Source organism: Brassica oleracea, chromosome C1 (genome assembly GCF_000695525.1).
Source record: "Brassica oleracea var. oleracea cultivar TO1000 chromosome C1, BOL, whole genome shotgun sequence".
NCBI classification, from domain to species: Eukaryota; Viridiplantae; Streptophyta; class Magnoliopsida; order Brassicales; family Brassicaceae; genus Brassica; species Brassica oleracea.
In genome coordinates this window covers 2,524,554-2,547,589 of record NC_027748.1, presented here as the reverse complement: position 1 = coordinate 2,547,589, position 23,036 = coordinate 2,524,554, and the positions used below count along the sequence as shown (strand labels likewise).

The window sequence follows — 23,036 nt, the reverse complement described above, 5'->3', positions numbered from 1 at the left end:
TTTTTATGAGTTTCTCTCATTGTTCTTTGTTTAGAACACTTCTTAGTTTCTTGGTGAGGTTATCTCCAAGTTTCGATCCTTCTTTTGTTGGACCGGTGCGTCACATCCGGCAACGATCGAAGTCTGGTAGTATCTTTGGGCTATTCCGCAACCCTTAGTGTCACCCCTCGATCCATCAGTTCTCAATCCTCTCGGATCTGAGTTCATATCAACCTTACCGAAAGAGTGATCCATATTTTGGTCGTATCAAAATGATTTATCAAGTTAAATAAGCAAATTTAAATCCAAGTAGTGTCCAATGAGCGGGAATTTTCGGTGCTGCACATAGCCCGCCAAGCGACAATATCCACCTCCTACACCCGGTGCACCAAGATAACGTCCACAGAACCAAAACCCCACGACTTCATCACCCGACAGGAGGGAACTCTACTCGGTCCACACAACCTTCGGACACAGATGTGATGCATTCAGCACCCACTTACTCCCAGATAGAAGCCCAGACATACTCTCAACCAACAAGAAGCTTTAACCGATGAACCACTCCGGAAAGACTCACGGAATAATAAACGAAAGGCAAACGACCATTGAGACACCACCATACGAACCAAATCTGATACTTAAACTTTCACAAAATACTAAAACAAGACTACTTTAACCGCATCCGCAATACACTCAAACTCTAAATTTAGACACCATCCAAACGGACTTCTGAACCAAAGCTAGAGGAGAAGTGAGAAACCTAACCGTGAAAACCATAAGCGATGTGGAGATTGAATCCATACGAACTCCAGATCCGTCCACACCTTCCATGAAATCCACCAAAAGAGACGTCAACAGCTAGAGTATGAAGAGACGAGTCCATCCCCGGTGGCGGTGAGAGAAACGGACCACCGAAGAAGGAGATCGAAGGAAGAAGAGCTCCTGTAGCTTTTGTCCCTTCTTCTTTCTTTATGTTATTAGATATTCTACAAAGAGCAGCAGATTGTTTAAACGTGACAATGGAGAATAATAACGTGTGCTCTGTAAGTGAAAGTGTTACATAGTCTCTACATTAGAAACAACAACAAAAATTGTCCATGTCCAAATGAAACACATTTTATTCAAAATATTCTACAAAGAGCAGCAAACTGTTTCAACGTAACAACGTGGAATAATAATGTGTGCTCTAAAGGTGAAAGATTACATAGTCTCTACAACAGTACCATCGCTCAAACTGCATATCTCATTCTGAGAAATGTAGACAAACATTCGCAGAGTTTAAAATACCATCGATCACACTTCTCAACAAGGAATAACCTGAAAAAAACAAAAATATAGTCAACATCGATTCACAAATTCAATTTTTGTCTTCATGTCATGCCAGTGATCATACTAATTCAACATAGTTCACATCTTTTGTGGTTCCTGTGTGAACACGTTGAAACTAACATCAGCTAAACTTTCCTAGGCCGCTGTTATTGGACATACAAACTCTAATCTTAAACATGTTTGCCTCCTAATCAGAAATGATTTATATACCTCCATATACTCATCAAGCTTCCATATAGTTTTAATCTAACTTCTAGCTTCTCTGGAATACACTTCTGTATAATAGAGTGCAACGACACGATCATTTCATAACTTCAATGACAACAGATTCTTCATGAACCAAGGACTAAACATGTGGCTTCTAAAAGATCTTATACCCCCATTGATGTCAGAATCAATCTCTAAAACAAAATAATTGTTCTTAACTCTGAGCATTAATGTTTTACCATTCCATTACAGAGTCATGAAGCTTAACACTACAAACTTACTTGATAGTCTAGCAGAAGTTGGAAAGGTAAGCTTGTGCTAATGAGAGACCAAGCTGCACTTGAGCCTCAGTGGTTAAGTGAAGATTATCCGGCTTTAGCTGCAATCCTTTGGCATCTACACAAACCACATTAGAAAGTTTCAAACCCAACTGTGCTTCTCTCACCTTATCTATGTATCCTCCTCCCGATGCTATCGCCACCTGCTTCAACCAACACATTTTGTATTTTTTTTTTTTAAAACATCACATTGTAAAAAGGGAAACAAACACTCTTGCGTTACCTGAATAATGGGAAGAGAAGGAAGGTTAAGATCATGACGAAGGTTCTTAATCAAACGGCTCATATTGCTCCCGTAGCTCTCGGCGTCGTGGATGTCCGACACGTCACTCTCTCCTTGGTACCAAAGCATCGCCTTGATCTCTCCACCGTGTCTCCTACTCTCCTCCGCTCTCTTAACCATCGCTTCGTACAAACGGCTCCCGCGCTCCCACTCTTTTATCGCCGTCCCACCGACGGCGCACGGAACCAGCCCGATCACGTCGGAATCCGAGTCGGATCGTTTCCTCACCGCGTTGGCGAACGCCATCCCCGGACCTACGCCGCACACTTTGCCGGTGTCGATGTCGGCGTGGAGCGGCTCACGCGCTTCCTCCCACCGGAGATCTGCTCTCAGGCGGAGGATCGACGAGTCCGGCGCGCATTCCGACGGAACGATTTTGTCCCATACCCAACGGTTGTGGTGGTGATCCTTGACGACGCCGCCGCGTCCGGCCATGTTGCTTTGTCCGGAGAGGATGAAGATCTGGTTTGGGGGGTTTGGTGGGTTTGGTGGGTGGTATTGGATCTCCGGTGACTCCGCAGCGGAGGTGGTTGTAGATCGCCCTTCCATTTTTAGTAACTCTTTGGTAGAGATGCTATCAGAAAAGAAAGTGTCTTTTAGACAGAGTTCACCCTTATATGCTGCCTGGTCGGGAAAAGAGTTTGGTGGTGGTGGTGGTGATGATTAGGCGTGGACTTTTGAAACTTGGTTCGGTTAGTTTCTGGTTAAGATTGTAACTCTGGTTCAATTGGTATTACGAATCAAATTAAACTTGGTATAAGAGATTTCCAATGGTATTTTTAAGTCTACAATATAGTTTAGAGTAATTGAGTAAATATGCTGAAATGGTATTCTATTTTTAGTTCTATGATAAAGTCAAAAAATGAATTTATTCTATAAATAGAATATATTTTTTGTTCATCATTTTATTTTTCTTTTTTAAAAACTGAATACTATTATAGGATAAATCAATTTTAAAGTTAATCTATTTTGAAGTAAAATATAGAATAAATCATTACAAATAGTCTAACCGGTGTACTGTGGCAAGTTTAAATGAACAACGGAGCTTATTAAAGGTGGTTAATTAACTAACCATAAACACAAAAGAGTAGTTAGGAGATACACACTTATACGACAATAGACTAAGTAAGCAACACACAAAGCAAAATCCACTTTCTACAATAATGCCAACGACTTGGACTTCAAGAAACCAAACTAAACACTCACTTTCTCCAACGCTTGCACTACTTCCTTCATGGACGGTCGCTTCTGAGGCAAGGAAGAGACACATTCAATCCCTAACCTGAAACACACTATCGCATCATCCTCATGCCGAGCCACATCGCTTCTTATTGCACCGTCGACTAACCTCAAGAACCGGCCTTTCTCTTCCGCTTCAGAACCGTCAAGCAACTCTGACCACTGATCTACATCTTGATCGACCGAAAACGTTTTGCCTGTGAGAAGTTCTAAGAGAATGACGCCGAAGGAATAAACATCCCACTTAGGGTACGGTTTCTCGCTTGTATTCCATTCCGGTGGCTGGTAGCACGGTGAGCTCGACGTCGGTTCACGTGCCGGTGTCATGAGGCGGTCTAAGATAGTCCTCGGGCCATTCCTCTAGCTATCTTGACCCGTGCCTCGAAAGAAAGTGGGTGTTGAGACGATGGCGTAGACGAGCTTGAGCTTGCCTTTGCTGTTTGTAAATGAACAAAACGAGTGTTAAAAAAATAGTGATGTGCGTATTTTAAAGTGCTAAAATGCGCTGATTTATAGGCGCATTTTAGTTTGTGCGCCTTATGAAACAGAGGAAACAGAGTAAACAGAGGAACTTACTTGCGGTGAAGGAGCCAAGGAGGCTGCCATTGGGAACATAGTCGGAGATGAGAAGCTTCTCGTCGTTTCCCCAGCAGAACCCACGAATCCTGACGAGATTCGGGTGTCGAATCTTAGCTATAGCGCGAACCTCCCGCTCAAAGTCCTTAACTTTCGTCGTCGCACAGCTCTCCGTTTCTATCCGCCGCACCGCGAACGCCGTGCCGTTTTCCAGAACCGCCTTGTACACGATTCTTGTCACGTTGGTTCCCAATACGTAAGCTGAGGCCTTTAGTAGCGTGTCTAAATCCAAACGAGTCTCTCCGTCGACTGTGATTAGTTTAGTCTGAGCGTTCTGTTTCAGCCGCCCACCATCTGTTCGATCAAATGCCTGAACGGTTTGCTGGTTGTTGTTCTCTACGTCGCTCTCTGATGTCGACGTCTCGTCGTACCTTCCTCCGTTTATGCAGGAGCCGCAAGCCGTTTTAGCGTCTGGTGATTCAGTGACGTTGACCTCAACGACGAAGCTTGGTTTTGATTTCTTGGCTTCGTTTTTGTCCAGACAGGTTGTGAAGAAGCTGAACGTGCTGGACTCTGGGGACCTTCTTCGTTTCCTGACTTGGTAAACGTAGAGCACGAAGAGGCCTATGATAGCTAGACCAACTATGTCTGCAACAATGATTCCGGCGATAGTGCTTGGCTTCAGCTTGCTTTTCACCGTTTGATTTGGTTGTTCTGTTGAAGAGTTTGTTGGAGGAGCTGAGTTTCTTGGCTTGACAGCTATAGCCGGTGAAGTGTTTTCAGGTATGTTTGGAGGGTTTGAAAGAGTAGAAGGAATTGAACAAAGGGTCTTCAACGGCTTCCCACACAGCTCTGGATTACCGGAGAAAGACTCTGCCTTTTGGTTGAGTAGAGAGAGGGAGCTAGGGATTGGGCCTGTTAGGTTGTTGAAGGAGAGATCGACTGTAGCGTTTGCTGGAAACTTTGCTGCAAACCCGGGAGGAATCTCGCCGGAGAGTTTGTTGTGTGATAAGCTCAAGTAATGCAAGCTTCTCCCTCCCAAGTCCGGAGGGAGAGAGCCGTTCAGAAAATTTGAAGAGAGATCGAGAACCTGTACTGCTTCGAAACCACCTGGAATGTCACCTGAGAAGGAGTTCTTTGTCAAGGAAACTACCGTTAGATTCTTCAGAAGTGAGAGGCTGAGCGGTATTTTCCCGGTGAATGCGTTGGCTGAGAGGTTCAAGAGCTGGAGGTTTGTCACACTGTTGATACTCGTAGGCAAATCACCAGAGAGATTGTTGTTTCCAAGGGAGATAACACTAAGCTCAGTAGCGTTGAAGGCCGAGTCCGGGAGTGACCCGTTGAAGAAGTTGCTGGATAGATCCAAGATCCTTAGATGCGGGATGGAGAACAAGTCCGGAGCGATGGAGCCAAGAAGGTGTTTGTTGGGAAGTACCAAGCTTGTGACTCTGAACATGTCTGGTGTGCTGGGCTTCCCAAGCTCTGTGCATGTGACACCTGTCCACAAGCATGGTGTTTTATCATCATAGTTCCAGTTGCGCAGAACAGAGAGAGGGTCGCTGAGGATAGAGTATTTGAAAGATAGCAGAAGAACACCATCAGCGTTGAGAGCTTGGACTTGTGTGGGGACTAGAAGGTGGAGGAGGAATAATGAGAAGAGGTTGCTTCGGTTGAAAGTCATGGTTTTTTCAGTTCTAGGTGTCAACCTCTCTTATCATTACCTATATGTGTATTCATAAGAGAAAGAGAGAGAAAAGATAGAGAGAGGTTGAACCACTGCGAGTAATAGTTGTTCTGGTCACCAAATCTATGTGTTATTGGAGCAATCTCTGAGATGATAATGGAGAGGAGAAAGAGGTAATTTTAATGAACCGGAGTTGCTGAAAGAAGCTTTTTCACTAGACATGGGGACAAGGTGTAGGAATCAATGATTCTGGATCACCATTCATCAGTGTAAAAATGTAAAATGAGCAGCTCTCGTATATTTAGTATTTATTTTATTCAACCAGAAAATATAAAGAAAAAAAGCAATTCATGGGAGACCGAATAATTATTACCGTTTGCTTTTTGTTGATCAATGGTTTACCAGAGGAAATAAAAATAACACTTCATGACGTTTCCAACATGTGAAAACAAACCAATATGTGTAAAGCTTTTACTTTAGTAGAAACCATGCAGTATATTTGGAAAATGCGGTCAGTAGATAAAGTTGTAAAGGACTAATCACCGACCGTGGTGATTAAGAGTAGTAGTACATATCTGATCTTGGTGATTATGTTTTTTTAATGTAGTACTTGTCCTCCCAGCAGAAGTTAAAAAGAAAATTGATTAGGTCTAAACAAAGAGGTTCGTTCGAGTGAAGTGAACACCATACATAATTCGAAGACAAATCAAGGGACACAAAACTGACATGTCAGTTATCCTCATCTTCAATTTATTTATCTTTGAAATAAAATATCATAATAACAACAAATTATTTTAAATGAAAATTGACATTGCAGAGTTTGACTGTTATGTAAAATGTTCACATGACAAACCGAGTCTTCAGGAAAAATCGAAAAATTGAAATTATTCCTTAGTCAAGAAATATTCCTAATTCTAACAAAGAAATTAGTTTGTCACAAGGCCGATCTTGGCCAAAACCTAACGAAATATTGGCATTAGGTCTCCAAAAATTTTGGAAAAATTACATAGAAAAAAACTCCTAAAATTTTTTGTTTCAGGTTACCGAATTTACCAAAAAAAAAATTTTTAGCTGGACTTTTTTAAAAACAGCCTACAACCCCCTAAATCTCAGGGCCGGCCCTGATCATATGATATAGAATTAACCTTTAAAAAACACATATGTAAATGAGAAGCCAAGAACGTGATCAAAGAAAAAAAGGGTTTGGGAAAGAAAACAGGAAAGCCACGAGTGTCTCGACTAATGGCCGCATCACTTTCTGTATATAGACCGTAGACGAATAGATACACAAAGGGTCGAGTGGTCCATGTTATCTGGTTTCGTGTGAATTAAGATTCTAACGAGAGAAAATAGAGGCCAGAAAAACGATAGTGTTGTCCAAGAGATAAGTGGCTAAACAGTTTGGTCTATAATATATCAAGGAAAATTGTAAATAGAAAGAGATATACAATATCTGGTATGTGGATCTCACGGTAGATCAGCACGATACCACATGGTTTAGACACAAGCATATAAGAAAACTAAAAGCTAATTAAGCACATCAGAGTTATGTAATTATCAAAAGCTAAAAACAAAGTCATAAACTGAATCCCAATGCATAAATCATAAGATGTTAGTTCTTAAATTTTATTTTATTCGCTTATAGGACATAATAATATTCATGACCGGTTTAGTTGAGTGATATAAAATTCGCTGGAGAATTTCGTAGGGTAATCATTATAAATGTCACATGTGCATTATAAAAGGTTCAGTGCCCATCGATATGATAGGGATTAATCCTAGTCTATTTTCTAAGCACAAAAGATAATATTTTGGATGCATAAGTACAAAATATAAGAAAATCAAGCATATCAATCTGATGGCGTTGGACATGACGATCACGGGTTGATGTCGTTACTCTCTTTGTATTTTATATTCCCTTTCTGTTTTTATTTTATAGAAATGTTTACTTTCAGCTCTCTCTTAGCCGAGTGCAAAGCAAATACTATTTGCGTCTTGAGTGGCAATGACTTTATTGTACTTTTTAGATTAAAATCTCATCATATGATTCAATTAAGTTTGTTTTCAGATTTAGTCCTTTAGATTATGAAAAATAAACTATTTTCTGTCGTACATTGACATTCCGCCATTCTTAAAAATAAAAACTAAGATGAAACCAAAAGAGCTTTTGAAAAATTACATTCATTGAATGCTTTGTTTGTATTGTCGGAAACAGATAAGCCCATGTGAACTCCTTACCATATTCACACCACAATGTCGTAGGTCTGTGGCCCATTTTATCACCCCAAAACATTGGATTACATTACATGTGGTAAAGATAAATAAATTAAAACGTTACACAAAAATAAATATCTTAGAGAAATTTGACTGCAACTTATAGATATACACATGAAATAACGACAGGTTTGATTATACTTAAAATTATTTTTGACATTTCTCGGAACCTAAGAAAGAACACTACGTTTTTTGACCATCGCACAGTACATACCTAAACGTCAAACCATAGTTCTTTGCTGGGAGAAAGAAGTAAAACAAAACAAAAAAAATACAAAGCTGGTGTTTTGATCGAAAACATTACAATCTGCTCATGTTTTTTTTTGCTTATGCAGTGGCAAGCTGCTACAATTGTAATTGAATTATATATTATGAAATGAAGGAGAAATAGCTTAGTTGGATAGCTTTTGAAGGAGTCTCATCATGCTGCAGCGGTTGGCTGAGCTGAAGATGAACATGTTCGCTCGAGTTATCTCTCATGCCTAGACCATTTGTGAGAAGAGAAATTTTCTCTGAGCTTTTCACACCCTCAACCTCTGAAACCTGCAAGTCTTGGCCATATCACATTATCCTCACAATTCATAAGAAAACACATGATGTAGCTTTTTTTCAAAGGCGATTTTGCCTCCTAAAAAACAAAGATTACCTTCTTATGTAACTCCATATTCTGTTGTCGCATTAGGTTTAATTTCTCGTGGAGGTCTAAGTTCTCTTGGTGTAAGAGATTCCCCTGCTACCAAAAATATAAGAATTAGCACTGTGGAAATGTCTAATAATTTCTATATTCGAGTAATCAGATTCCCACCTCGCGGTTAAGCTCTTGTATTTCTTCTAGTAACATTTGATCCTACAAGTGTGAGAGTAGAGTACAGTTTTTACGTCTTTTTTCCAATAGTTAGATGAAAAAAAATTTATCTGACATATATGTCACACAATATCAATACCTTTTTCATTCGTACATCATGAAGGCTCAGTTCAAGCTGATTCTCCAGTTTCTGTAAATCTTCCACACTTAGTCCAGAGAGCTCTTCCCCCATCATTTGCCTGCCAAGTACAAGCTCTTCCTCCATCACTTGTGAATATGCAAACTTTTTCCAGAGTAACTATATACAGTGGTGATTTTGGAGAAGATATCCAGGATCATGGTAAAGTCCTTAAGAGGTGGTAAATCATTTTGGAATTTTGTTTTTACATCGACGTTCCCATTATAAAAAAAATGCAAATGCTAGGATAGTTTTGCTTTTCTGCAGACATTTTAGTACATCGTTCCCTGTTCTAGTTTGTTAATATCGAGAGTGTTTGACGAGGATGCAAAACACATACCGGTGGTTTTCTTGCAAGTTGTGTAACTGTCGCTTTAGAATCGCGGCCTCCTTTTGCCAAAACTATAACACATCAGAACTATTTTCAGAGGTGATTGAATCTGAGGAAATAAACTTTTGTTTTTGGTTTTGAGATTGATATGCTAAGTGCTAACAAGTCTAGAATGGATTCTTTAAAAAATGAAAAATGCAGTATAGTGAATGTAATATGATTGTCAGGTGTCATAACTTGTATGTGTGTGTGTGATATAGCAAAACCTACTTCCAATATGAACTCAGGATCAGCTTGAGAGGTGTCAAAATTTGAAACATGATAGTGAAGCTGTGTAATAGACTAAAAGCACCAAGTACCTTGATTTCTAAAGCTGGGTTGATTTCCGAACTAGTTTCACATTTGGCCTCGCTGTATCTATCTATTATCGATTTCATGCTGCCAAACAAAAAGAAGGTAAGTTGTATATCTGCAGATACTATTGATTCTGATATCTAATGGACTATTGTGATCAGCTTTGCAAGTTATGAATTAGAGAGACATAGATGGTTAAACACCATTTATTCTGATATCTAATGGACTAAATCTCATGGATGAACTCTTTTGAAGCTACATTTATTTCTGACGATATTTTTACTTTATAGTTTAACTTCAGTTTTACTCTAAGGAAGACCTCCTAATGTAGAAAATCAGAAGGGACTAATTTTTCCCAACAAAAGAAGAAGAATATACTCTTTATACACAAATAAACAATGACCAACTTGAATGTAGAGTATTAAAAATGGGGTGGTTTTATACTTTTATTTCCCGATTGGGATGAATTAAATAGGAAAAGTTGAGTATGGATGAGAACGAAAGCAGAAATGATTCCCCCACTTATTCAACATTAAAATCATTATAGGTACATCCAACCCCACCAACAACAAGTTGCTAATAAAAAAAAGTAAATAGCTCAATAGACTATTCTTTCTAGCCAAGAAGACATAAAAAAAAAAGATGTGGTGATTAGCGACAGAGTTAAGAGTTTCTTGACCCATACTAACCACTAACCACTTTTTATTCCATTCTTAAAACAGTTTTTACCAAATTTAGTATTTTTAAGAAACACTACAAGTCCCTTCCTATCTACGCATCAACCACAAATCTACATCATCCTAGTCATATCCAATCCTAAATCCATTTGACTTTTGTCATGTCCTGCATCTCAATAGCATACACACATGACATACAAACCCATAAACCTCATAATTCCGTTACAAACCCTGTAATCTATGAATCTCAAGCAAACTGTATTGGCTTTGTGATTTTTTTTTTCCAGCCAATTCATATAGATAGTCAAACCAACCAAGTCATAATACCAATTTTCAGGTTTGAGGTTTCACTGTCATATAATATGAATCAAGGTAAAATAATGCTGCTTATGTCATCTTCAGGGATGTGCACACAATCAAACGAGTTTTCCAGATAACAACAAAAATAACTAGAAATAGAATGGAAACAATTTGGAATTGGTTTGTGGTCAACAAAACCGGATGGATCATGGGTTAGATTCTCTAATCAATCACACTGGACCAATACCACAAAAAGTCAACCAAACATAGAACAAAGGAAGCAAATGGAAAAGGGTATACCTGGAGCTGGAGAACTCGTAGAGCCTGCCGGTGCTGGAGAAGATGATGACACCAACCTCAGCGTCGCAGAGAATCGCAAGCTCCTTGGCTTTCTTCAAGAGTCCGTTCCTTCGCTTGGAGAAAGTCACCTGACGACTCGTCGCGTTATCAATCCTCTTGATCGCGATCTTACCCCTTCCCATTTCTTACAACCTCTAATTCAAAAAACTCAAAAACATGGTCAAACCATCGCCAGGGCGAGATATTTCAATTAAACTAAGAAAAATCGAAATCAATTACCTTTTTCCAAATAAGAGAAAACAGGTCGCGCGAGATCTAGGAAAATCAATTTGGGTTTTATGATCGAAAATATAAATGGAAAGAAAGAGACAGAGAAGAAAGCAGAGAAGCGCCCACAAAAGGAAAGAACATATGTTTATGGTTAGTTTGGGAATTTTAGGGCAAAAGTCTTCTTACTATATAAAACATAAGATCTCTTGTCATATCTTGACACTTGGCATTCTATAAGTGGTTTCTTTTGACATTAGAATATTGCCGTATCGTACAACATTAATAAAGTAGCACCCTTTTTTTGTTTTATTTAAAGAAGAAAAAATGTATACGCTACGAATAAAATAAATAAATAAACTCAATAATTGTGAGAAATCCAAAGTAGAATTATTTATTTTCAAATAATTTCATTTTCTCAAACAAGAAAGAGTAAAAGGAATCCCAGAATCCCGACAGAGACGAAAAGCACCCAAAGATCAGACATACAACACACATAGAGAATACGAAAGCAGACCAGATCTTAAATGAGACAGGACTAAGATTGTCAAACAGGGGAGGTTAAGGATAAATTATTTACTTAGAGTGGTTTAAAGAAGACTAACAAAACAGGTTGAATTAGATCACTACAAAATGTTATAGCCTTGTAGCCCATGTTGGGCCCGTTTTACCTCCCAGTTCAAGGCGCGAGGAGAAATATCCCAAAGAGGAAGAGAGACGATCATATTAAAATGCCAAGAGGGTGCTGATGATCTCTAACTTTAAACCTTTAAAAAAAACTAAATATAATCGCTGGGCGCTCTCTGGTGTGTTCCAAAAGAAGCTCTCACGTTTCACGTAGCACTTAAACGTGTGTCTTTATCTACCAACTACGCATTGGGACTAATCTGCACCTAACCTGACCATGACATCACCGAACTTGTAAATCAAGTTTAACCCTTACCTCGTGTAACATGAGTCATGTTCCTCAACCACCACATGATTAAAACAAATATATTATCTTAGTCAGTTTTGGTCCGAATAATATTGTTTCTTTTATCATTGTCTGTCTCCAAACGAAGGGCTCAAGGCAAGTAACTCATAATTAAAAATGCTCAAGACGTTTTAATCCCAATAACATTATTATCATTTCACATGAAAAGAGTGATATAAGTCATACAGGTAAGATTTTTTAGAACTTTTTCGTTTTCCCCAAAGATAGATTTTCTATATTATTAAGATACTTTTTATATTTTCGAGAAACATTAATTGAGAATATTTGAATTGATTAAATTTCATTGGTTGAAAGTTATTGGAAAATGTATAATAAAATAACAAATAAATTAAATTATAAACATTTATTGAATTCTTAACAAGCTTAAATACTCTAGAAAATCTTACTTTTGGGAGGTTGTATTAAATGTCACATTCAAACAGAAAACGGCGTAAATGGGGTTTGTAAAAGAATTAAACTGGTGATTTAGTTTCAAAAGTAATTCAAGCCTCGAGTTTGCTTCCTTCCACATCAACCACGAACCTATAACGCACATCGTTCTTCTCGAGTCTCTCAAGCGCAGTGTTTACATAGTCCATTTTCACAACTTCGATGATAGAACTTAAACCCTTTTCTTTACAGAACTCAAGCATCTCCTCTGTTTCCTTCATGCTCCCTATGAAGCTCCCAGTTATCACTTTCCTCCCTATTTAAAATCGTCATCATAACCCCAAATTAATATTCCTCTAATATCACAACCATTAATGATGATTCAACTAATTAATGTTTTTTTTTATCATGGACTTACCAATCATAACCATAGGAGTGAGAAACTGCAATGGATTGTTGATGACTCCCATCAGTATGAGTTTCCCATCAAGCCTAAGCAGAGACAAGTAAGGCTCAAGTGCATGATGAACAGGGACCGTGTCGATTATGTAATCCATTGAATCAGCCAGTTCGTTCATCTTCGACTGGTCGGATCCGATCACGTAATCATCGGCTCCAAGATCTTGCAAAGCTTCTTCTCTCTTCTTGTTTGATGAGCTTATGACAGTCACATGGTGCCCCATTGCTTTGGCGAATTTCACACCCATGTGACCAACTCCACCTAACCCTAGTATGCCTCCTCTTAGGCCTGGTTTCTTCAGCCCAAAGTGGCTCAGCGGACTGTACACCGTCACACCGGCGCACAGTAACGGGGCTGCCTGCTCCGCCGCCATTCCTTCTGGAATCTTCACCACAAACCTGAACACAATTTGACCAACCTTTAGCCATACATACCCTAACTTGTTCGACAAGAAACCAAAACTTAAAGATCCGGTTTGAAAATCGTTTGTTATTTTTAAATATTCAAGTCCATACACATACTATGCCGGAGATAAAATCCCACACTAAAAATATGAAAGTGACTTATATACAGTGGCGGAGCCAGCCGTGAAGTTTACTGGGATCAATCAAAAATAAATCACAGGTTTAAGTTAATTCTGAGCAAATTTTACCAGGGTCATTGTACAAATTTTACAAAATTTCCCTAGTATTTTAATCAAAAATACAAGTAAAAAAGTTTATACTAAAATTTCATAGGGGTCAAGTGACCCCCCTCCTTGCATGCTACCTCCGCCACTGCTTATATAATATATAAGTGACTTTTGGTCAATCCACTTACCGAAACACCAAGAAACTTGACGCATACAAGAGACTAGGTGTTTTAAAAAAATTTAAAATATTTTTTAACAGATAAATATAAATTATATTTTAAAATAAAATTTTATTAATATTATAAATTTTCTTTTTCGTATCAATATTTTAATATAAATTTGATTTAATTAAACATAAAAATTATTTCTATCTATTTATTTTAATTAAATATATTAAATAAATTTGTAAAATTTGCATAATTACCAAAAATTAAAATTAAACAATATTTATAAAATTTATAGATATATAAGAAAATAATGATTTTACGATTAAATTTTTATAATTTTCTAAAAAAATTGTATACATTTTTGAAAATTTTAATAATAAAATTGTATAATTTAAAAGTATATAATTAAATTATATTTCGAAATTTATAATGCCATATTTGAATATATTTATTTTAAGGATGATTTATGAGTTATTCCCATATTCTAAAAAAATTTCCAAAAATATAAATTGACATTAATTGTAATATATGAGTTATTACCATATTTTAAAAAGTTTACCAAAAATATAAATTAACATTAAATGCAATTGTCCATGTCATATTAAGTTATAAGACATGTCATCAATTTCAGTAGACATGTCATATTTGTTTTGTGAAATTGATTGTAAAAAGGACACGTGGCAAAATTACTTCTCAAATATAGTCTAGGGTATTCCTTGTTTGTATTTTAAACAGAACATTTATTAATGATTTTGAAAAATCTTTATTAGTAGGTTGTATATCAAAACCAAGACTAAAGATCATCAGCTCTACGGTATAGAAATTCATAAAATGTTGATTTCAGTTTGAACAATCAAAAGTAAAAAAAAGTATTAGTAGATTGTATATCAAAACCAAGACTAGAGATCATGAGTTCTGCAGTTTAGAAAATCATAAAATTGATTTCAGTTTGAACAATCAAAAGCAATTACCAAAAATCTTACAAAAACTATATTAAAGATCATTAGTTATGTAGTATGGAGAATATCAAAGTTCTTTTTAAAGGAAATAAGTTTACTTTTGGTGAACCACAGTGGCTTTAGCAAAGCCACCTTGTGTAGGCTGACCATCGATATAAACATCGTTGTAACTCCATATTTTCTTGGGACAATACTGTTCCAGATCCCTCTCGCAGGGGCTACAATTTCCGCAACATCCAACAAGACAACCAACTCCAACTATATCCCCTACGGTGAACTTGCTCACACCTGATCCCACCTCTACTACTTCTCCTACAACTTCGTGCCTAAAGAACATCAACATGAGTTTTCAGATTCTAATATATATTTATTTGGCTATATATCTAAGGAGAAGAAAGAAGAAGAAATTGATACCCAGGAACCATGGGGTAGTTAGACGTGCCGAGATCGTTTTTAGTGTGATGAAGATCAGTGTGGCAGATTCCACAGCATATGATTCTTATGTGTACATCCTCTGGTCCTTTCTCTCTGTAAGAATACACAGAACCCAAATGATGAAACTGAAAACACAAAAAGATTTCAAAGATTGAAAGAAGATGAAAGTTAACCTGAGAGTGTACGTGTAAGGAGAGAGTAAACCAGATGGGTCTCTCGCCGCCCAGCCTGTTGTTTTCCTCTCCACCTCCACTTTTCCCATTCTTGATTCTCTATGTTCTCTGTTTCTAATGCTTCTTGGTCTTTTTTTTGCACTCTCTTGCAGATTATGAGTGTGTATTATTAAATATATAGATATAGAGAAAGTTGGAAACGTAACGCATGCATATGTATGTGTTATAAAATAATTGGTGTTTGTGCATTAGCGTACATTTGGGTGGCTATTTTGGTGTATATTTGTTGACAAATTTGTCAAAGTTTTTGAAATTTTTAGTCGCTGTCTCATTCAGATACAGACTCGTCAGCTATATAGATAGATAGCCAAATAAAGGACACGTGGCAAAATTACTTCTCAAATATAGTCTAGGGTATTCCTTGTTTGTATTTTAAACAGAACATTTATTAATGATTTTGAAAAATCTTTATTAGTAGGTTGTATATCAAAACCAAGACTAAAGATCATCAGCTCTACGGTATAGAAATTCATAAAATGTTGATTTCAGTTTGAACAATCAAAAGTAAAAAAAAGTATTAGTAGATTGTATATCAAAACCAAGACTAGAGATCATGAGTTCTGCAGTTTAGAAAATCATAAAATTGATTTCAGTTTGAACAATCAAAAGCAATTACCAAAAATCTTACAAAAACTATATTAAAGATCATTAGTTATGTAGTATGGAGAATATCAAAGTTCTTTTTAAAGGAAATAAGTTTACTTTTGGTGAACCACAGTGGCTTTAGCAAAGCCACCTTGTGTAGGCTGACCATCGATATAAACATCGTTGTAACTCCATATTTTCTTGGGACAATACTGTTCCAGATCCCTCTCGCAGGGGCTACAATTTCCGCAACATCCAACAAGACAACCAACTCCAACTATATCCCCTACGGTGAACTTGCTCACACCTGATCCCACCTCTACTACTTCTCCTACAACTTCGTGCCTAAAGAACATCAACATGAGTTTTCAGATTCTAATATATATTTATTTGGCTATATATCTAAGGAGAAGAAAGAAGAAGAAATTGATACCCAGGAACCATGGGGTAGTTAGACGTGCCGAGATCGTTTTTAGTGTGATGAAGATCAGTGTGGCAGATTCCACAGCATATGATTCTTATGTGTACATCCTCTGGTCCTTTCTCTCTGTAAGAATACACAGAACCCAAATGATGAAACTGAAAACACAAAAAGATTTCAAAGATTGAAAGAAGATGAAAGTTAACCTGAGAGTGTACGTGTAAGGAGAGAGTAAACCAGATGGGTCTCTCGCCGCCCAGCCTGTTGTTTTCCTCTCCACCTCCACTTTTCCCATTCTTGATTCTCTATGTTCTCTGTTTCTAATGCTTCTTGGTCTTTTTTTTGCACTCTCTTGCAGATTATGAGTGTGTATTATTAAATATATAGATATAGAGAAAGTTGGAAACGTAACGCATGCATATGTATGTGTTATAAAATAATTGGTGTTTGTGCATTAGCGTACATTTGGGTGGCTATTTTGGTGTATATTTGTTGACAAATTTGTCAAAGTTTTTGAAATTTTTAGTCGCTGTCTCATTCAGATACAGACTCGTCAGCTATATAGATAGATAGCCAAATAAATATATATCTCATGGGAGTTGGTGAACAAACACTGTGGAAGTGGAGTCTAAAATCTTACGTGTTTCTCGGTTTAAATCATACAATTTCGGTAGGCCACGTTTTGTTACTCAGCCGCCCAGATCAGTTGCAAATACTTCATAGCTCTCACTCCCTAGTTTTGACGGCCGCAATGTATACATGTTTTCTGAAACGTATTATATCAATCGGATTAGAAGCCGAAGCATCAAACTATATAAGTATGATCTGAATGGCTCAGAAAATGGTTCCATCTGTTTGCATCGTCATGTTAACCTGGACATTTTTACCCCAAGCCGAAGACCTATCTAAATTTAAACCGAAAAAGCAAAACCGGATCCAAACCGCTCTACAAAATATCCGAACTGAACTTATAAGCTTAGCACTTTGAGATTTGGGTATAGTCCAGACCGAACCAAAATCCAAACTATGATCCGAAGATATCCGAAATTAGTTAAATATGTAAATATTTTTATATATGTTAAGGTAATTTAGATATTTTATAGTATCCTAAAGATTTTTGTAGTTTTCTTTTGTTACTTTAATTTTTTTTGTCAATTTTTCGGATTTAAAAAAAAATATTTTTTGATGATTTCATACATTTGTTACAATCCGATCCAAACCGAATTCAGAAGGAACCGAACCGAACCCGACCTTAGTAAAACTCGAATGTGACTTATGACTTATGAGCATAATACCAAAAATCCAAAAATTCAAATCAACCGAACCGAAAACAACAGTCCCAAACGCCCATGCCTAGTTCATATCCTATCCTTAGAGCATAATTATCCCATGAAACCCATTGGGTTTCTTAATGATTATTTAATTATATAAATGTACTTAAGTGGACTTAAGAACTCTAGTTAAGAAACTCTCATTTTGAATGGTCCAATGGGAGTTTCTTAAGTAAGAGTTCTTAAAAAAAATTTAAAATTTTTAGAAGAATTGAAGAAGATCACTTACTCAAGAAGAAGAAACATAAACAAGAAAACCTTACTTGTTGGCCTCGAGTTCATCTTCCTTCAACCTCAATTTTGCAGCAGCATGGTTAGCACGAGGGTCCCGAATCCGCACACCACAAGGTCTCGAAATGGCATCTTCCATAGACACGCCTTTACCACCATCCTCTTTCCCTAGTGCGACCTTATCATACTCATCTTCTTCGTCTTGCGTCAAGAAGCAAAAATTTCAAGCCATGAAGAATTGTTTCAATGGTTTATGAATTAAAAAAAAAATTGTTTCACAGCAAAAGGTATAGAAACAATGCTTAGTATCAAAGAAAACGAGATGTTCTCCTACTAAGCCTACGACTGTTAACAATAAAAATTGAAAATTCAAGAACCTTCAATTGGAAACTGATACGAACCTTTTAATTTGCAAAAGAATTAGAAAATTTAGGCTACCATTTCTCTTAACACTAAGCTAAATCTCTCTTGGAGATTAAAATTAATTCAAACTGATACGAACCTTAGTCTAAATCTTTTAATTCTTCATGTGTGAACAAAGGTTCATATCAAGATCATTGTGTTGAAAGTTCACATACTACAAAACCTAACGATCTTCCAGACTAATGATATGAATACATATGAATTCAATTGTTCCCTAGTTTTACTCAAGTTAAGCGTTTCCTTACTTCCACAATCGTCACCTAACAAAAACACTTTAAAGAAAAGAATTGATTATACCTCGTCATCGAGAGTACGGTCAAGGCCCATGGATGCTCTGATGCTCCAATCATCATCCTCATCACCAAAATCCTTGTCACCACCTTCCTCACCCTCCTTCCGATCAGTGCTCGAGATCCTCTACTGCCTCAGAATGTCGTCGAACGATGACGCACAAGGCATCTCTTCCCTATCGTACGAAGCGAGCTGCTCTCGCTTCCACTCCCGCTTCTCCACTTCTGCGCCGGAGAGAGACCACACCGAGCCCGATTGCGTTTGCCGCAGCGGCGGTATAAGACGTGGAGGTAGTAGAAGACGTGGAGCGGGAGAAGGCGAGAGATCTGAAGATCCTCTCGACACGAGACTGGAAATCTTCGTCGGCCATTGCAAATCGATTTGGGGGAAGAAAGGAAAAAAAAAACAAAAAGTCACAAAAGCCTAATAAGAGCCCCCTTTGCGATCGGTTCCAAAAACGCTTAATTAAGGATCGGTTAGTTTCTTTTTGATTTATTTAAATGACTTCTTTTGTTTAAAAACCCTTCTTAGAAACTGGGATAATTATGGTCTTAGTATCCTATATGTAACCGGTTGAAGTTTGGCAATGTTTATTATATTGTCTAAGGTCTTTAGTAATGGGCTTATGTGATTGGGTCTTACAATCAACTCAAGCCTGGTAATGTTTCTCAGGCCCATTACCATTAGAAAATACGGTTAGGAAAAACCATTAGACCGAGTTGGATTCGAACCGGTACAAAGTACCAAATGTAAATTCACGAATCATCAAGGGACCGTCGAAATCGTTCAACCAGAAACAGAAAGAGACCAGAACATGCGAGTCTCGTTATCTCCGGGTTACATCGCATATTGATGTCACGCGGACTTGTGGCTGTAAATGGGTCCAACACACTCATCTGCCCACACGTCTCTCCTCGTATCACCACCACAAGCTTCAAACTTCTCTCCTTCTCTAATAGAAAAACAACAGCCAATTTGCTTGTCAGCAAAATTATTAACTGAAAGAAACAAAGTTATGACGAAGCTTCTACAGTTTAATCATCATCATCATACCCTTCGTTTTGCCGAAGGATTTTATCGTACCAGGTACTTCGTTTACATTTTCTCCCACCCTTCTTTGAGAGATTACAAGCTCTTTGCTACTTTGAAACTTGATGACGGAATCAGATTAACTGAGATATGTTCTTTCTTGAAACAAAGTCTGTCTCTTTCTGCCAGTCTCGTTTTGGGTTTCTCATTTTTAGTAAAAAGAAATCGTCTTTCTTAGTTGCAGATCAAATGTTGCTTCCTTGGCATTGGCAACTTCACCCTCACAGTTTTCTGGTGGATATTGCAGCATCCCTTCACGCTTGAAACTGTGAGTACCCTTTTTTACTATTCAACTACACCCGTCTTTACTTGTTTTGATGATTACATTTCTATTTAGTTAAGTAGATTTTAAGTTAGAGAACAGTAGTTAGTATGCTGCTGCCAAAAAAAAAATAAAATAGTTGAAAAGTTAAGTCTCTCACGTTGCGTGTTTTTTTTGGTCTATGGAGTCAGTAGTACTTGCTATGCAACACTATCTGCTGTGGTAAAGCCTCAAGAATCAGCCTTTGATGGAAAGGAAGCAGCTTTGCTTGTAGACGAGCTCAGAACCAACTTCAACACCGGCAGAACAAGGAGCTACGAGTGGAGAATCTCTCAGCTTCAGAACATCGCCAAGATGATCGACGAGAAGGAGAAATGCATCACCGAAGCGTTGTATCAGGATCTTTCCAAGCCTGAGCTTGAATCTTTTCTAGCTGAGGTTTTCACATTTACTTTCACTTTGATACATTCCGTGTTGATCTATTGTTTAAATCACTCTTTGTTTTCATCAGCTTTCCAATACAAAATCATCATGTATGCTTGCAATCAAAGAGCTGAAGAACTGGATGGCTCCTGAAACGGTAAACTATTAAACTGTTCAAGCGTTTGCTGTGAGTCTAAAACCACTTTGCCTGAATCCTGATCTATGCTTTGGTTCCTTTCAGGTCAAAACTTCGCTGACAACGTTTCCCTCATCTGCACAAATAGTCTCAGAACCGCTTGGAGTTGTTCTGATTATCTCAGCCTGGAACTTTCCTTTCTGTAAGCTCAAACTTGCTTTTGAATTTTTGAAACTTTATCTCACTAAATACACTAGGTTAAGAGATATCGCACGAAACTCATTTTATACAAAAGTATGTCACATTTTATATAATTAGTTTTAAGGAAATACATGTGTTACAAAATTATCTTGCATACAACTATATTTTGTTTATAGATTGGTTGTAATAAAATTACAAATATGTTAATATCAGTTAGTAAAGACATACACATTAATGTTTTGTGAGCGTTTTAAATTATTATCGTCAACTTATTTTATTAAAAAAATATACCACTTTGTAAAATTTATACTTTTATTGTTTGTAGTATTGTCTGTTGAGCCAGTCATTGGAGCTATATCAGCTGGTAATGCAGTTGTCCTAAAACCTTCTGAAATCGCTCCAGCGACATCTTCTCTTTTAGCAAAGCTCTTTAGTGAATACTTAGACGAGACAACAATCAGAGTTGTCCAAGGCGGAGTCCCTGAAACAACTGCACTGCTTGATCAGAAATGGGACAAGATCTTCTTCACCGGTGGAGCAAGAGTCGGTCGCATTGTAATGGCTGCAGCTGCGAAGAACCTTACCCCAGTGGTCCTAGAACTCGGTGGGAAGTGTCCAGCTCTTGTTGATTCAGATGTTAATCTACAAGTTAAGATCAACTTCTACTTCTAAAGCATTATCTTCAGGTTGCATTACACTAAAATAATGAGTTGTTGGTGACTAAAGGTTGCTGCTAGGAGGATCATAACAGGGAAATGGGCTTGTAACAATGGACAGGCTTGCATTAGCGTTGACTACGTCATCACAACAAAAGATTTTGCACCAAAATTGGTAAAAGCTACTCTCTCCTTTCGTTTCATTTTAATTGTTTTATGCACACAAATTAAGAAAACATTTGATTTTGCATATGTTTTTCAAAATAAAAACATCGTTACCTATACACCTAAGCATATTTCAACCAATAGAAAAATAAACTGGAGAATATTGTTAATAAATTTTGCATTGAAATTCGAAAACGAAAATTTTACTCTACAACAACAATTAAATTGAAACTGAGGGAGTATACTCTTATTTGTTTATCAAGCTTGCTGATGCTAACTAAAGCACTGCAGATAGATGCTCTGAAGACTGAGCTGAAGACATTCTTTGGAGAGAATCCATTAAAGTCCAAGGACGTGTCGCGGATCGTGAACTCTTTCCACTTCAAACGCTTGGAGAGTATGATGAAAGAGAATGGAGTTGCTGACAAGATTGTTCATGGAGGGCAAACGATGGAAGATAAGCTAAAAATATCTCCAACGATACTTGTTGATGTGCCGGAGGAGTCTTCAATGATGCAGGAAGAGATATTCGGACCGTTACTTCCTGTGATTACCGTATCAAAGATTGAAGATGGGTTTCAGGTTATACGGTCAAAGCCAAAGCCTTTGGCGGCGTATCTCTTCACAGACAACAAAGAGTTGCAGAAACAGTTCGTGGAGAACGTGTCTGCAGGAGGAATGGGCATCAATGAGACAGTCTTACATGTAAAAGAAAACGTTTTCTTAAACCATTCCAAAATGCTAGTAGCTCTTCACTTAAAGATGGTCTTGTTTTTCAATGCAGGTGACTTTGAAAGATTTACCGTTTGGAGGAGTTGGGGAGAGTGGGATTGGGGCTTACCATGGTAAATTCTCGTATGAGACGTTTAGCCATAAGAAAGGAGTTCTTTACAGGAGCTTTGATGGGGACTCGGATCTAAGATACCCTCCTTACACACCCGAAAAGAAGAGGGTGCTTAAGGCTTTGCTCTCTTCAGACATATTTGGTGCCATTTTGGCTTTCTTTGGTTTCTCTAAAGACTCATGATCACATGTTATTGTCACTGAAGTTGCTGGAATATTACAACTGAGAAAATTGAATATTTCATATGGAGAGATAAGATCAATGCAAAGATTAGGGTATGAATAAAAATATTACCTCCCGTTGAGGCGTGGTTGTACTTGAAAATTATAACATAATAGTATTGATGTTAGAAATATGAGAGAAGTGTTGCTTTGAAAGTTGTGTTTTTCTCATTAGCTCTCACTATCAATATATAGTGGAGGTTCCAAGGGTTTACAACAAAGGAGAGTATCTACACATTTATTACATATTGACCACAAATATCTAGACTTGGTCAAAGCTCATAAATGCTCCGGTTGAATGAGTCTTCATCTTGACTAGTCTTGGACGGATGAGACAAACCGGAGACGGGTGTAGACGGACCGGATAGTCGGGTCAGATGTAAACCTC

At 37.6% G+C, this 23,036-nt stretch overlaps 4 protein-coding genes across 6 annotated transcripts; 1 reads left to right on the top strand and 3 right to left on the bottom strand.

Moving 5' to 3' along the window:
- Window positions 1–1,070: 1,070 nt before the first annotated feature.
- On the bottom strand, window positions 1,071–5,901 carry LOC106328965 (receptor protein kinase-like protein At4g34220). Its single transcript, XM_013767525.1, is given in 6 exon segments — window positions 1,071–1,296; window positions 1,797–1,996; window positions 2,077–2,799; window positions 3,337–3,709; window positions 3,712–3,811; window positions 3,952–5,901. Coding segments are annotated over 5 exon segments (3,069 nt in total). The 5' UTR covers window positions 5,633–5,901; the 3' UTR covers window positions 1,071–1,296; window positions 1,797–1,804.
- A 2,277-nt stretch (window positions 5,902–8,178) lies between these two features.
- Window positions 8,179–11,293, bottom strand: LOC106327178 (agamous-like MADS-box protein AGL16). Its single transcript, XM_013765253.1, has 8 exons — window positions 11,134–11,293; window positions 10,855–11,046; window positions 9,583–9,661; window positions 9,233–9,294; window positions 8,854–8,953; window positions 8,715–8,756; window positions 8,556–8,639; window positions 8,179–8,452 (listed from the first exon to the last, which is right to left on the bottom strand). Exons 2-8 carry the CDS (start codon window positions 11,034–11,036, stop codon window positions 8,279–8,281), a joined length of 723 nt encoding a protein of 240 aa, XP_013620707.1. The 5' UTR covers window positions 11,037–11,046; window positions 11,134–11,293; the 3' UTR covers window positions 8,179–8,278.
- A 1,218-nt stretch (window positions 11,294–12,511) lies between these two features.
- Window positions 12,512–16,752, bottom strand: LOC106292506 (cinnamyl alcohol dehydrogenase 5). Of its 2 annotated transcripts, none has more exons than XM_013728115.1 (5): window positions 16,582–16,752; window positions 16,388–16,501; window positions 16,072–16,299; window positions 12,903–13,342; window positions 12,512–12,800 (listed from the first exon to the last, which is right to left on the bottom strand). In XM_013728115.1, exons 1-5 carry the CDS (start codon window positions 16,668–16,670, stop codon window positions 12,598–12,600), a joined length of 1,074 nt encoding a protein of 357 aa, XP_013583569.1. In that variant the 5' UTR covers window positions 16,671–16,752; the 3' UTR covers window positions 12,512–12,597. The 2 variants fall into 2 exon arrangements, with proteins under 2 accessions (XP_013583569.1, XP_013583565.1); XM_013728111.1 differs by lacking the exons at window positions 16,072–16,299; window positions 16,388–16,501; window positions 16,582–16,752 and adding exons at window positions 14,800–15,027; window positions 15,116–15,229; window positions 15,310–15,480.
- Window positions 16,753–19,507: 2,755 nt separating this feature from the next.
- Window positions 19,508–22,754, top strand: LOC106315472 (aldehyde dehydrogenase family 3 member I1, chloroplastic). Of its 2 annotated transcripts, none has more exons than XM_013753214.1 (9): window positions 19,508–19,737; window positions 19,919–20,008; window positions 20,194–20,440; window positions 20,514–20,582; window positions 20,667–20,763; window positions 21,088–21,410; window positions 21,489–21,593; window positions 21,875–22,288; window positions 22,368–22,754. In XM_013753214.1, exons 1-9 carry the CDS (start codon window positions 19,529–19,531, stop codon window positions 22,608–22,610), a joined length of 1,797 nt encoding a protein of 598 aa, XP_013608668.1. In that variant the 5' UTR covers window positions 19,508–19,528; the 3' UTR covers window positions 22,611–22,754. The 2 variants fall into 2 exon arrangements, with proteins under 2 accessions (XP_013608668.1, XP_013608676.1); XM_013753222.1 differs by having other exon boundaries at window positions 19,509–19,737; window positions 19,925–20,008.
- The last annotated feature ends 282 nt before the right edge of the window (window positions 22,755–23,036 follow it).